This window comes from Xenopus laevis, chromosome 8L, assembly GCF_017654675.1.
Source record: "Xenopus laevis strain J_2021 chromosome 8L, Xenopus_laevis_v10.1, whole genome shotgun sequence".
Lineage (NCBI taxonomy): Eukaryota > Metazoa > Chordata > Amphibia > Anura > Pipidae > Xenopus > Xenopus laevis.
Genome location: NC_054385.1, coordinates 86442673 through 86457350, shown reverse-complemented (window position 1 = coordinate 86457350; position 14678 = coordinate 86442673). Strand labels below are relative to the sequence as shown.

At 41.5% G+C, this 14678-nt stretch overlaps 1 protein-coding gene across 1 annotated transcript; it reads right to left on the bottom strand.

Annotated features, from left to right (window-relative positions):
• Positions 1–772: 772 nt before the first annotated feature.
• On the bottom strand, positions 773–7011 carry MGC99269 (uncharacterized protein). The gene is made up of 3 exons (NM_001095799.1): positions 6786–7011; positions 2394–3773; positions 773–1214 (listed from the first exon to the last, which is right to left on the bottom strand). The coding sequence occupies exons 2-3, from the start codon at positions 3593–3595 to the stop codon at positions 1169–1171; spliced, it is 1248 nt and encodes a 415-aa protein (NP_001089268.1). The 5' UTR covers positions 3596–3773; positions 6786–7011; the 3' UTR covers positions 773–1168.
• Positions 7012–14678: the final 7667 nt, after the last annotated feature.

Sequence of the window (14678 nt, the reverse complement as noted above, 5' to 3'; positions counted from 1 at the left end):
ATTACTCAAAAAACACAAATAATAACAAATGTGCAAATTGTCTCAGAGTATCACTCTCTACATCATACCAAAAGTTAACTCAAGGGTGAAAAACGGAAAGGTTGGAAACGCAGGTAATGAAAGGAGGGGTAATTGTGAATGTTTCCAACAGTTTCCTCCTTACATGACATCAAAGCAGAGCTTTTCCCATTCAAGTGAATGAGAAGCAATATTTGGCACAAAAAGTATTACCAAATTAAAGGCGTTTGTTTGTGTTTGTTCATTTTGCCACTCCTCGCCAATCTATTGGAATACTAAATTTATGCTTTTTTTTTTTTAGACTTTTTTTTGACTGACAGGAGGGTTGTAATAATGATTACAAAACTACAGGCAAACAACTGCATTTTATTGCAAATATCACTATAAATTAATATTAGTATTTCTATTATTTCCATTAGAAAGATTCAATTTAAACTATGGTTTAGGGTCCATGAAACATCAGTGTTTTTTTTATAGCTATAAAGAAAAGCAGGGGCAGGCCTTGAAGACAGGTTTAAAAACTAGGTATTTGGCATTAGGTCAGATGCATTTTGGGGGGAAACAAGACTTAACTCAGCTCATATTTTATCAAAGGGTTAACAGAGCATTAACTACAAGATTCACTGCAAGAGAACTCAAAAATCCTATACATGCAAAAGGGGCTGCAGATTTTTTTTATGCAAATTATGTTGGGGCATTTTTGCATACTCCCTAATAAACCAGCCCAAAAATAAGAAAAAAAATAAACACTTAGTGCCGTGCCAGCAATTCTTTAATATTACAAGGCATGCTGTTAAACTGTTTTTTTAGTATGTCGACTATGAAAATATATATTTCCCATCTTTTGTGAAAAGAATGCAACAGAAGCAGAAATGTCCAGAAAGCAGCTATACAAATCAAAATGAACAGTGCATTGCATAGCAAAATCTGTGCACGTAAACAGCGTCTTGCCAAGAATACAAAATCTCACATAAGGTTTATCTTCTTTACACAAAAGAAAGGTTAGAAACAGAGGTCAATTGGTTGACTATTCCTCTTCAATCTTCAAAGCCAAACGCTCTGTAAAATATCAAATACAAACACTTTCAAATCCCAAAGTGGTAGAATAAAGAAGCTACTACATGTTTCTGAATAAAACGTGAATCCTTGATTAGGCACTCTGTTCTTCCAGCATTTCTTGATTAAATAAAGATGACCTATTAAAAAAAAAAAGAAAAAGTTAATCAAATGAATGTGCATGTATGGATTTAATAGCAAGAAGGCACACAATCTCCTACTGTTCTCTCAGTTATAGGCACTTTGTCATGAAATCTAGACAGATTCTGGGCTCTCAGCACAAAACGCCTGATAAAAATAACTGCTGGATAAGCATGGCACCAATCACACAGAATGTGTTCTAGGAAAGCATATATTTCATTCATCAGAAACTTTAAACCAGAGTGAACTAGATAGGCAAATACTTTTAAGGGAATAAGCCAATACTAAAGCCTATAGAGATTAAGCTATGAAAAAAAGCTGGCATGTGATAGGCTGTTTCCACTGAAAATTAGTGCATGGTTTGTGCCTTTGTGGAGACCTCTATTTTAGGATTTTTTAATTTAAATTAGATATACTGTAACTCTGGAATTCTAAATTGGTTGCATATGAAAACTCTACAGCATGAGTGTGCTAGGCATACACTAGATCCAAAGTCTCACTAGCTGATGTTAAAGGGGTGGTTCACCTCTAAGTTAACTTTTAATATGGTTATGGAATGCCATATTCCTGGCAACTCTGTAATCGGTCTAGATTATACATAAATGTTTTAATTATTTGCCTTCTGCCTTATTCTATCTTACATATGGGGTCACTGACCCCAGCAGACAAAAAGAAATAATGCTTTCTACAATTTTATCGTTATTACTAATTTTTATTACTTATCTTCCTATTCATTCATTTACCTATGCATACTCCAGTATTTTATCAAATCATTGCTACGGTAAATAAAACCCTAGCAACCAGATAGCTGCTGATGTATTAAACTGGAGAGCTGACGAACAAAAGGTTAAAAAACAAAAAGTATAAAAAAAATGAAAAACAATTGCAAATTGTAGAGTATCAATATCTACACAATACTAAAAGTGAACCACCCCTTTAATAGAAAACCACATGATTTCAATTGCAAACAATGGCAATCAACTTTGTTTTTCATAAAAGCTATTTACACACAACTAAAATTGACAGTTCACCATTAGATATATTTGTGCAATACTTTATGGCTATATGCAATGTGTTATTGAACATACAAATAAAACAATGTAATCCCTTTGTCTCTCCTGCTGTACGTCCTGTTTCTTACAGGCATGAAAAACAAATGTTACAAAGAAATTACTTACTTAATAATGACACCCTGGTCCCAGAGGTCCATAAAAAACACTGGGGCATGTGTATCTTTAGGGATATGAGCCAGGAGCTGGGTATGATCCAGGAGCTCCAGAGAATGGAACAGAGGGGCCTGGTCCCCACTGACCTGGAGGTACAGTTCCCCACGGCACTGATGGCAGAGCACCAGAACCTTGGCCAGGAGATGCATATGGCCCACTTGCTGGATATGGCAAGTTTGGAGGTGCTGGGTACTGCCCACCTTGTGATCCCCATGAGCCAGACCCCCAAGGTCCAACAGGTGATGGACCTGATTGACCATATGGAGCAGAAGGTGCAGGATAGGGCATATTAGGTGTAGGGTATGGACCACCAGGGGTAGGAGTTGGGCCAGAGACACCAGCAGGGCTTGGATATTGTGCTGGCGTTCCAGATGGTGCTGAAGGATAGGATGCAGGTGGATACTGGCCCGAAGGTGCTGTTGGGTAAGGCCCTGTAGGTGCTCCTGGGTGCTGTCCAGCAGGAGCTCCTGGATAAGGTCCACAAGGAGCATTTGGTGCTGAAGGGTGTTGACCAGCTGGTGCTCCTGGATAGGGCCCCGCAGGTCCAGATGGAGCATTTGGTGCGGCTGGGTAATGACCAGCTGGTGCTCCTGGATAGGGCCCCGCAGGTCCAGATGGAGCATTTGGTGCGGCTGGGTATTGACCTGCAGGTGCTCCTGGATAGGGACCAGCTGGTCCAGTTGGGGCATTTGGTGCTGCTGGGTATTGACCTGCAGGTGCTCCTGGATAGGGGCCAGAGGGGGCATTTGGTGCTGCCGGGTATTGACCTGCAGGTGCTCCAGGATAGGGACCAGCTGGGCCAGATGGGGCATTTGGTGCTGCCGGGTATTGACCTGCAGGTGCTCCAGGATAGGGACCAGCTGGGCCAGATGGGGCATTTGGTGCTGCCGGGTATTGACCTGAAGGCGCTCCAGGATAGGGTCCAGCTGGGGCATTTGGTGCTGCCGGGTAATGACCTGCAGGTGCTCCTGGATAGGGACCAGCTGGTCCAGTTGGGGCATTTGGTGCTGTTGGATACTGCCCAGCAGGTGCTCCTGGGTAATTTCCAGCAGGAGCCCCTGAATATGGTGCAGTTGGGCCTGAAGGGACATTTGGTGTGGCAGGCTGGGGTCCTGTAGGCAAACCAGGGTATATTCCTCCTGGTGCTTGTCCATATGGTGTATGAGATGGATCAGCACCAGGAGCAGAAGGTGGAGGTCCTGAACCCGGTGCGGAACTGGGGGTTGAACCCCAGGTATTAGACCCTGGCCAACTGTTTTGCTGCTGGGCACCTTTTGGGTTGTTTAGAGCTGTTTTCTTGGCTGGTGTAGTGTCCCCTAAAGCATCTGCCAACTGAGAAAACATACAAAAATATAAAGGTAAATAGCACAGGAGGGGGATAAATACAGGCACCTACATATTAAATGGGTTAAAAATAGCTCATGAAGTGGTAATAAATATGGCATGTTCTAGTTAAAACCATATTGCTAGTGAAGCACCTCAACACTCTGTTCTTGGATCAGTCAATTTAATATCTTCAATAAATATTAATGGCCATTTAACCCAATGAAGGAGATGGTGCAAATTGTGGTGTCCCCAGGTAGTAAAATATTTTAAAATATATATTTATACAAGATCTGCAGACTTTTTCACATAAAAAGGGAAGCCACTTATCTTAGTAAATAGTGGATATCTTTATTGGTCCAACACCCAGGGCCACCATCAGGGGGTAAAGTCTTCCTGGGTCCAGTGGGTTTTTGGGTTTTAAGGGGCCATGTTGCATTTACTAGATTAGCCTGGCCCCCTGCTGTGTGTGGGCTGCAGACTGGGAGTGCGGGATCTCTGGTACCTGCATCTTCTTTTCTCTTACAGCTGTGTGCACTCCTTTACATTATATTTTAATTACTTTGGTAAACTTTCAGTTTTTTGTATTACTGTTCCTTTAAAGGGATTGTTCACCTTCCAAACACTTTTTTCAACTGGATTGTTTCCCAGAAATAAAGATTTTTTTTCAATTACTTTCCATTAATTATTTTTTTTACTGTTTTTCCAAAATGTAAGTTTAAAGTTGAATGTTCCTGTCTCTGGTGTTTGAGTCTGGCAGCTCAGTAATTCAGGTGCAGACTCTAAAACAAGGGTCCCCAACCATTTAAATTTAAAAAGAATTGGAGAGCAATACAAGCATAAAAGTTCCAGTGTGTGCCAAATAAGGACTGGGATTGTCTGATTGGTAGACCTTATATGAACTGGTAGCCTACAGGATGCTCTGTTTTGGCAGTAAATATATTTTTATGCAACCAAAACTTGCCTCCAAAAAATAAGCACCTGCTTTGATGCCAGTGGGAGCAACATCAATGGGGTTGGTGAGCAACATTTAGTGGATACATTTCTCAGCAGCATCTCTGGAGTATTAGTAACTATTGTATCAATTCTAAAAGCTGCCTTTAATGAAACCCAGAGATTCTACTCAGCAGGGACAAATATAATAAATGTATCAACTAAATGTATCCATTTAGAACAGTTTACAGGGTCAGCGACCCCCCCTCCCAGGGCTGCTTCAAAAGGTGAAAAATGATACTTTACACTTCAATATTAGAAAAACGGTCACACACAGAAAGTCAATGGAAAAAGTAGTTATTTCAGGTGATCTACCTGAAACCATCTAGTTGTTTGAAGGTCTGGTGATCTATCTGAAACCAACTAGATGTTTAAAAGAAATATAATGTACTGTCGTGCTGCACTGGTAAAACTGGTGTGTTTGCTTCAGAAACTCTAAAAGTTTATATAAACAAGCTCTGTAACCATCGGCGCAGCCATTCAAAGCTGAAAAAGAAGAAAAGGCACAGGATACACAGCAGGTAACAGATAATCTCTGTAGCATACAATGGGATTCTTCAGAATTTCTCTGTAGCATACAATGGGATTCTTCAGAATTTATCTGTTATCTACTATGTATCCTGTGCTTGAATGGCTGCCCCCATGGCTACCTAGCAGCTTGTTTATATAAACTATAGTCTTTTTTTTTTTTAAGCAAACACACCAGTTGTACCAGTGCATTACATTGTCATTCCTTTAAAACACTTTTATTTCTGGTGTTACTGTTGCTTTAACGGAGAATTCAACCCTTTAGCAAAAAAAAAAAACCCTACCCCTGCCCCACGTAGACCCCCCTCCCCCCAGCCTAACTGCCCCCCAGGGAAATGCCCTTAACTTTTTACTTACCCCTCGGCGAAGATTCAGGCATCGGAGTTCCAAGCAAGCATCTTCCGGGTCTTCGACGGAGACCGTGCATGCACAGTTTGAGCAATTTACCGGTTCGCGACAACTGTGTAAGCGCCAAAATGGATGGAAATTGCTGTAGCGCGGGAAGAAGACACGAAGACCCGGAAGATGGCTGCGGTGAACTCCGATGCCTTAATCTGTGCGAAGGGTAAGTAAAAAGTTAGGGGCACTTCCCTGGGGGGGGGGGGCAGTTAGGCTGGGGGGAGGAGGAAGGAGGGGGTCTAGGTGGGATAGGGGTTAGCCGCATGAGGGATTGGCTAGGCTGGAGAGGAAGTTCAAATTTAATCGTTAATACATCCAATCCCTACCCTGAGTGACAAACAATCATACAAACAGCTGTGTAAAGGAAGGGACATGCAGGCACCCTCCCTTTCCTAGTTCGCAGCTCACTGACATCTGGGGGTTTCAGCTAATCCAAGTGCAGCATGTTTTGGATTTCCATAAGCCCCCCCCAAAAAAACAACCAGCATAGAGAAAGATGTTTAGGGGAAACCCCATGCAGGTACCTGACCTGCCCTCCCTTCAAGTCTGCAGCTCACTGACAGCAGGGGGACTGGTTAATCAGAGTAAATTAGGACGCATGGCCCCAAATGTGTGTTTTGATTTTAACCTCTAGACTGGGCTGGGGGCATGATAATATCATTGTACAGGGCTCTGTGCAGGCCCAGACTGGCAATCTGTGGGTTCTCGCAAATGCCAGAGAGGTTGCCATAAGATGCCATAGACACTCAGTATTTAGTGGGCTGGTGGGGGGCTGTTTGGGCCTCTGGGTACCTGAAATGTCAGGGCCTATTTTGATTCTCAGTCCAGAGCTGGCCCTGTGATTTCTAATGGCAGCACCAGTTTGGTACAGGGACTCTGTCTATATCGCTTTCACTGTACAGGTGGCACTGTCAATGTAAAACTTCCAGAGTATCTTGAATATTCAGGTTGTCCATTTCGAAGGATTGGGAATTATTATTATTATTTTATTATTATTAACATGTATTTATATAGCGCCAACATATTGCGTACCACTGTAAAGTAAATGTGATTATAGGACATAAACACTAATACTAAGCGCTGAGGAAGAACATAACTTACCGAAAAGTCATCTGCAGACATGGTTCTGAAAACCAAAAGGAAAACAGATTTAAGATGTTGTTTTAAATTCAAATATGAGACGTCAGCTGCTACATCTCATATTACACAGCTAAAAGTATAGACTGTTTACGTGCTTACGCTCTAGGCGTTAGAAACTCAGAAACTGTCAAAATGTACCATACAAATAAATGGTGCCGAGATGCGACCCGGTAACCCGCAGCGCTCGGACTGCAGCGGCTAATAAGTGAACTCCGCTGACTGTTACCTCACACTTGCTTTACTTCCGAGCACTAGTGCTGGCGGCTGCGTCCAATCTGCCAGGACCAAGTGCGTAGCTGCGTGCGTCTGACGTCGTGGAAGGAGGCGGAGCGCTGGCTGGACAAGACAGTGAGGCAGAACGTACGGAGCGTACGCACGTGGGTGGGGATAAAGGGCGAGGCTTGAAATGAAAACGTCGGGTGCGACCAACTTTTCGCGGCAGTAATGTTGTTATTCAAGGCGCGGCCTGCCAGCAACAGAACTTCATTCATACACTCCTGCAGACGTAATAGTATAAGGAACAGTTGCAAAACAGATAGTGACGAATAGGAGAGAGAGAGGGGGAGGATTCACAGCAGGCTTTTTAACAAAAATGGCTTCTTGGAGCATGTTTTTGTTATGTGATTTTTAACTAGTCTTCTAGCAGTTTTGGGGATTTTATCTGTGGGGACTTCAATGACACCAGACTTTTTTTTTTTTATATTTAGCATAACATTTGCGAGCTATTTGTAATTTTGCCATACAAGTTTCTTTTGCCCAGTGCTTTTACATTACCTGTCTGATCCCCAGTGTTCCTCTATGAGGGGCTGCCATCACTGTGCTGCAGTATTCCCTTAAAGGGGACCCGTCACCCAAAAAAATTATTCAAAATCCTATTTTATCACATTAGTCATGCAAAATGAACTTTAATTACACTATATAAATTATTTGAATGTTGTTTCCTTCAGTCTGGGAATTCAAAATGATAGCAAGTAGGCAGGAGCCATTTTGTGGACACTGTTTTTAAGGCAAGTCTTGTATCATCTCAGAATCTTGTTTGTCCACCAGAATGGGGGACCTGATGTCCATTTCCATGCCCTGGCTAAACAATTAAATGGTGAAGAGAATGGGGGAATGTGTGGAGAGCAGTGACATGTAGGAAGTGCTGAATTGAAAGTGAAAGTAATTGTCTGCCCTGCCTCTATGCCACTGGCATAGAGGAGGGGCAGACAATATTTGATTGACAGCTGAGATGTTTAAATGAGCTTACAGCAGCTATGAATGCTTTAATAAAAAATAGAAATTGGATTTCATGTTTAATTTGAAAAGGACTTTTATTATACAGATTTTTGTGTCTGGGTGACGGGTCTACTTTAACATAGGAAACTATATTTTCCTATGACATTTTGTGTAAAAAAAAAAAAAAAAATTACCAGTGCATTATACTCATTTAGATATAGAAGAATTGTGCTTAAAAAAGTAGTGATTCAGGGTGATTTATTGAATATTTCTGCAAAATCCCCAAATAATCCCTCCCTTCCACTTCCTGCTCCTTGAATTCCCAGGCTGTGTAGGGGAGCAGGTGTCTCTCAGCTCACTGTGCTGTAGGACAGGAACCAATCAACAGGTAACAGGACCTGATAGGAAACTGAAGCCTGTCTGTGCTTGTGTGACTGCAGGGCTGGGATTGGCTGTCCCCCTCCTGCTGTGCTTCTGGCAGACACACCCACCCCTCGTTTGAAATAGACGGGGACCAGCGACTATCTATAGGGAACTCCAAAAAAGGGGCTATTTTTAAGTATAATATTAATTTTTAGCACCATGTAAAAGCAACACCATATATTACTTATAATTGCCTACAAAATTAGTTTTTTTTTCATTTATCCTATATGTCTCCTTTAATATTTTAATTTGTAGTGTCAGTATTACCATTAGATACCCCTACACTGAATTAGTGAAAAGTATTTTTTTAGCATAAATTATTTATTAACCAGCACTTTCTCTTAACACAATACTTTACTCCAGAAAGGCATTTGCCTTACAGCAAAACAGCTCTGGTGGGCATTGCACTTGTTCTGCTGAACTACAAAGGGTTCTACGTGTAGCGTCCAGAGCCGGGCCATGCTGGCCAGGCGCCCTAGGCAAGCCGGACAGTACCTGCGCCTGCTTAGTGTGCGCATGCGTGAATCTGCGCGCGCATGCAACGAATCTGCGATCGTGTGCATGAAATGGAGTTTGCACGCATGCGCAGAAGCTGAAAAGATGCGATAACCAGAGAGTCGGGCAGAGAAGGGAACCGGACTTGGGGTAGGCGACAGAGGAGGTACGTGCCTGGCGCCCCCCCAGCTTTGCGCCCTAGGCACATGCCTACTCTGCCTACCCCTAGTTCCGGCCCTGGTAACGTCAATGTCAATTTATCACTGTACCGCTGGCCTTTGTTTGCAATAATTCAAAAAGCCCAATGTACTGTAGTACTGGCATGTGTGAGATTATTTGTCATAAATCCCTTTAGTATTCTGCTATGCATGATTTAACAGGCACAAAGATAATCTGCTGTAATATTTTGTCTTTTTCCAGATGTTTTCATACGTAAAACTCCTTGCACTCTATTCCTGACCTGGTTAGGTGATTTGCACAAAAGCTTATTTCTGTGTCTACAGCCAAATGTATATATTGCCTACTACTGAAAGACCAATAGGAGTGTGACCATACAAACATGCTTCCATAACAGTTGGCTGGGATCTAACTGCAAGCATGTTGTCACAATGACTTGCCATAGAAACACTCCACATAGCATTTTTAAATTTAAATGCCATGTATGAAAATTGTTCCCCCACATGAGGTGTGGGTTAAAAGAGCCACTCCAGTTAGGGGAAACAAACTATTTTGCCGCAAACTGCTTGTAGCAAAAGCTATGCTTCCCAGGTTCAGACTTTCAATCTGTCCGATCAGGCAAATGCCCGGTGGGCTGCTCCATTTGTAGTTAAGTGGGCTGTAGCCGAACGGGAGCTGAAGCTGAAGGGAGCCTAAGCCGAATAGGAGCCAAAGCTTCTGAAAAGAGCAGAAGAAGAAGTCGCAGAGGAGAACAAAGAAGCTTATGTTGTCTAGAAGGAAGAAGACCGCCTGCCAAATTTTAAGAGTAAGTTTCCACTGAACTCCAATGGTCTTTTTTTTCTTTTTACTTTAATGGGAGAACCCTGGCCACCAATGTTTTTTTTAACTTGGGGTGGGCTGGCCACCAAGGTTTTTTTTTACTTCTGTGTTGGTCCCTGACCATCAATGTTTTGTTTTTTTAGTTTTATGGGGGGGGGCCTGCCCACCACTGTTTTTTTTTTAATTTGAAGGGGGGGGAGGCTGGTCGACAATGTTGCACATTTTTTTTTTTTTTTTGCAGGGCTGCTTTTTACTCCCAGTCTGGCCCTGATGCTGCCCATTAGTGATGTGCGGGCCAGTCTGAAACCTGTGGGTCGACAGGGTGGGGATGACTTAGTTTGCGATTGTGTGAGGGTTCCGGTTCAACTCTTCCACTCATCGACCTGCACATCACTACACCATCCAACAACAACAAGGGTTTACAAATACACAAACCAAAGGTCTATTGATTATATAAATATTTTCTCTGCATTCCAGTAAGATTCAGTTCAGCCTTTATAGATTTTGCCAGCATTTAACGTTAAATTCCTCTGTTAGGGTACACTTAAAGTGTATAAGTAATCCTATCACAGGACTGAGTAAAGATGGAGATGGTTTTACTAAGAATCATATAGAAAAATACATGTATCTAAAAAAGTCAAAATGGCTGTAGTCATAAAAATGAACAATTTATTTAGTACATAAAGGAAGTCTAACATGTTTCGTACCTATTTGTGCTCATGGCCTGAAGGTATTACAGTAAGTTATTTAATATAAGAATACAAGTTTAGTGGGCTTTCCTTGTCCTTTACGAGCAACCAAGAATTACAGTGTAGCAGCTCTGGGGTCCTAAGTAGGGATGGGCACATTTTTTTCGCCTTGTTTTGCCGAAAAAATGACGCCCATAGACTTGTATGGTGTTGTGCGTCAAAATAAAAAGACGCGCGTGAAAAAAAAAAGACTTTAATGGGCGTCGGGCGACATTTCGCCAGTGGCGAATTCTGGGCGAAACTAAACAGGTCAAATTCGCCCATCCCTAGTCCTAAGTGAACCAGGGCACTATCCATATTGATCAGAGTTTGTGGGTCAGATAAAGTCAAGGTAAAAATCTTGTTAAGCAACAGCACAAATAAGCACTGGTTTTAGTGTCATACTACAAAATCTGATCCCCACTGTTGTAATGTTAACTGGATCAGATAAAACCAAATGGTGTGTTTTGTTCATGCATCTGACAGTAAATTTATTTCAATGAGAAAAAAGACACCGTTAGATTTGGAGATTGGATGCAGACGCAGCAGGCAGCATTCCCTTCCAACAGGTGCATCGAGTTGGAATCTTATATGTAGTTTACACAGTTTTATTTATTTGTCCTATTATTTTCTGACTCGTATAACTACTTCAGAATTGTAGGATGCAATCTGTCGAGCTGACACCATCCTGTTCACTCCTCCCCTATCCAGGTAGTGACTGTTTCAGCCCCTGCTGGGTGCAGCTTGCTGAATATATTATGTAAGCTAGGACTTGGCAACCTGTGACAACTAAGGTATCACAGAGAAGAGAATTCTCATACATTTTTCTTTAACACAGGAAAATATCACTTACCTGCGTTAGCACTTTCCAAGTATAGCAAGCACTCCCTAGAGTTCAGAGCCTTGACCTACGCCCTCTAGTGGAGACCTACATTCTACATAGGAGGCTGAAACTGATAAATGTTATCTTTATTTGTATAATTTGGGACTTTATGGTTAAGTATGCTTCACTGGGTCTTGCAGACATATGTATAGTATTCAGTCCTTGTAGTGTTTAAAGTGAGGTACAAAAATGAATGGAGGGATTCTACAATGTATATTGACACCCAAGGGCACATGGCAGCTTTAGGGGATGGCCCAATGGTACATTTATAGAACATAAAAACACTTGTAGAAATAAATTACTCCCCCCAGGCAGTCACTTCTGGTAACAGCTGTGTGGAAGGAGCAGTACCCCTCTTTTTTGCAATCAGCACATGCACCGACTTGTGAAGCGGGGCAGATGGTGGTCTGGTGTCTATGACAGTGCCAGAGCCTCAAGGCAACTTTGGGCGACTATTGAAAACGCATCGACGCATGTGCATTAGCGCAGGCAACTTTGCATTGTAACCTATGGGGAAAAACGCTGAGGCAGTTCGGGGAGATAGTCGCTCAAAAGACGAGGCGATTAGTCGCCAGGCGACAAAATCTCCCCGAATCTCCTCGTGTGGAATAGCCCAAACCGTATCTTGTAGTTGATCCTAACTAAGATATAATTGATTATTTTTGGTGTCAACACAATCCTATTGTGTACAATTAATGTTTAAATCATCTTTTAGTAGACTTAAGGTATAGAGATCCAAAATACGGAAAGGTCCCCTTATCTGTAAAAAAAAAAAACAGGTCCCGAGCATTCTGGATAATAGATCCTATGCCTCTTGTACTACTAAGGGGTTCATAGGGATATGACCCACAATGCATTTTGACTGCTGCACATTCTTTGGCTTTAAGAAGCCGGATAGCAGGTAGTTCAAGACCCCTAATTTAGACAAATGGCTGAGAAGCCAAAGAGCTTTCCAAAGGTCTCCTCAATGAGTGCAGATAGTTGCTAAAGTAGGATTTATGCTTAGGTTAATTAAGATGAATTAATAGTACAGGTATTGGACCCGTTATCCAGAAAGCTCGAAATTACAGAACGGCTTTCCCTCATAGACTACATTTTATCCAAATAATCCAACATTTTTTAAATTATTGCCTTTTTCTCTGTAATTATTAAACAGTAACTTGTACTTGATCCCAACTAAGATATAACAAATCCTTATTGGAAGCAGAACCAGCATATTGGGGTTATTTAATGTTTATATGATTTTCTAGTAGACTTAAGGTATGAAGATCCAAATTATGGAAAGATCCGTTATCTGGTAAACCCCAGGTCCCGAGTATTCTGGATAAAAGGTCCCATAACTGTACATTGCCTATTTCCTTTTCTTGCTATAGGAGAATGCTGTACCTAGCTCATGTTACTACTATGTTTATGCGCTATAGTTTATTATTACATCCTCAATGGCAGTTTACATTATAAATAAACTTCTGTGCCGAGTCTTCATTCACACTGGTTATTAAATGTGTAATACATGTGCAAACGGATTTTGCTTTGTGGAGATTGCTTGAAAATGTAAATGGTTAGCACAGAGTAATGTGGAAGGTAATGGATCATCAAGGAAAGGCAATTAAGGCTTTGTACACAGAGTTTTCCATTTAAGTGCATTCAGACAGACCACTCATATTGAACATCCTTCTGCTTAGAGCCATACTGCAGAAGTCATGTCTGTTGAATTTTGAATCCAAGTTTGTGTAATTGCATGCAAGCTGACTTGTACTGTCACCACTTGCGGAATTCATTTACTGAAACAATGCAAGCTTAAACTTTAATTTGTATACAGGAATCTCATCTGATCCCAGCATAAATGAATGAATGTGATTTCTAGGTACAGATGCAGCCATTTGAATCTGATTTCTCAAGCAAACAGTCATTTCTAAATGAAATTCAGTGAAGACCACTAAATTCCTTGAGGCGGCGATCTGGGTTTCCATGGACTTAACAGTAGGGGAGCTAAGGCTGATTGACCACTGATCTTCAAATGCATATACAACAATACAAAGCAACCTGATGCCACTTGTTGTAGAATGAGAACATTATGCCTGGTTGTGTAATGGTAGGAAGTTGTATTTCTGGAACACCTTGAGTGCAACTTCATGTACTGTACCTTAAGTTATGCCAGTGGCATATAGTGCTATTTTAGTTGCTTAGACCCTTGATTCCCAGTGGGGCACTGAAAATGCTGCACACAGTCACATATAATTGCCCCCTGAGTAATTTCTGTAGTGGGATGATAAAACACATACAACCTTATTTCCACTTTCAACAAAATCTGACCAATATATCAGCAAGTATAGTATAGTCTGGAAATGAAACACTTCTCTGACACAATGTGGTTTTATCTAAATGAACCAGATCCTGCAGGAAATGAAGAGAACCAACTGGACCCCCCAACTCGTTTAGCTTCTCCTGTTTGTTTTTGCAACACACATTTAACCAATTGTGTGAGATTATATATATAGAGCAAATAAAAGAAAACTATGAATACAAGTATGGGATCTGTTGTCCATTTTTAAAAAGTATTAAAAAAGTATTTAAAAGTATTTTTCTCTATAATAATAAAACAGTACCTTGTACTTGATCCCAACTAAGATATAATTAATCCTTACTGGAAGCAAAACCAGCCTATTGGGTTTATTTTATGTTTACATGATTTTCTAGTAGACTTAAGCTATGAAGATCCAAATTAAGGAAAGATCCATTATCCAGAAAACCCCAGATCCCAAGCATTCTGGATAACCGATCCCATACCTGTACTGTTGACATTTTCCGTATCCCAAACCCAGAACAAACGCCAAGCTTCCAGTCACAGCTTACGCTTCTGCCTATAACTGCCACCTTTCAAGTCAGGAGGTGCCCTTTGCTACTTGGATGATGCCAGGTCTTAAATTGGGAGAACCAAGGTGAAAATTCTGGGCTGACAAGGGAACCGGAAGTTGGCACTCGAGTAACGGGGAAGAAGTTATGGGTAGTCAAAAGAACTGGCCAGGGTCAAACCAATCAGTCAGTGCGGGACAAAATATGACTACAAAATGGCGTGCAAGAGAGGTATTCTGACAACTATATTATGTAATC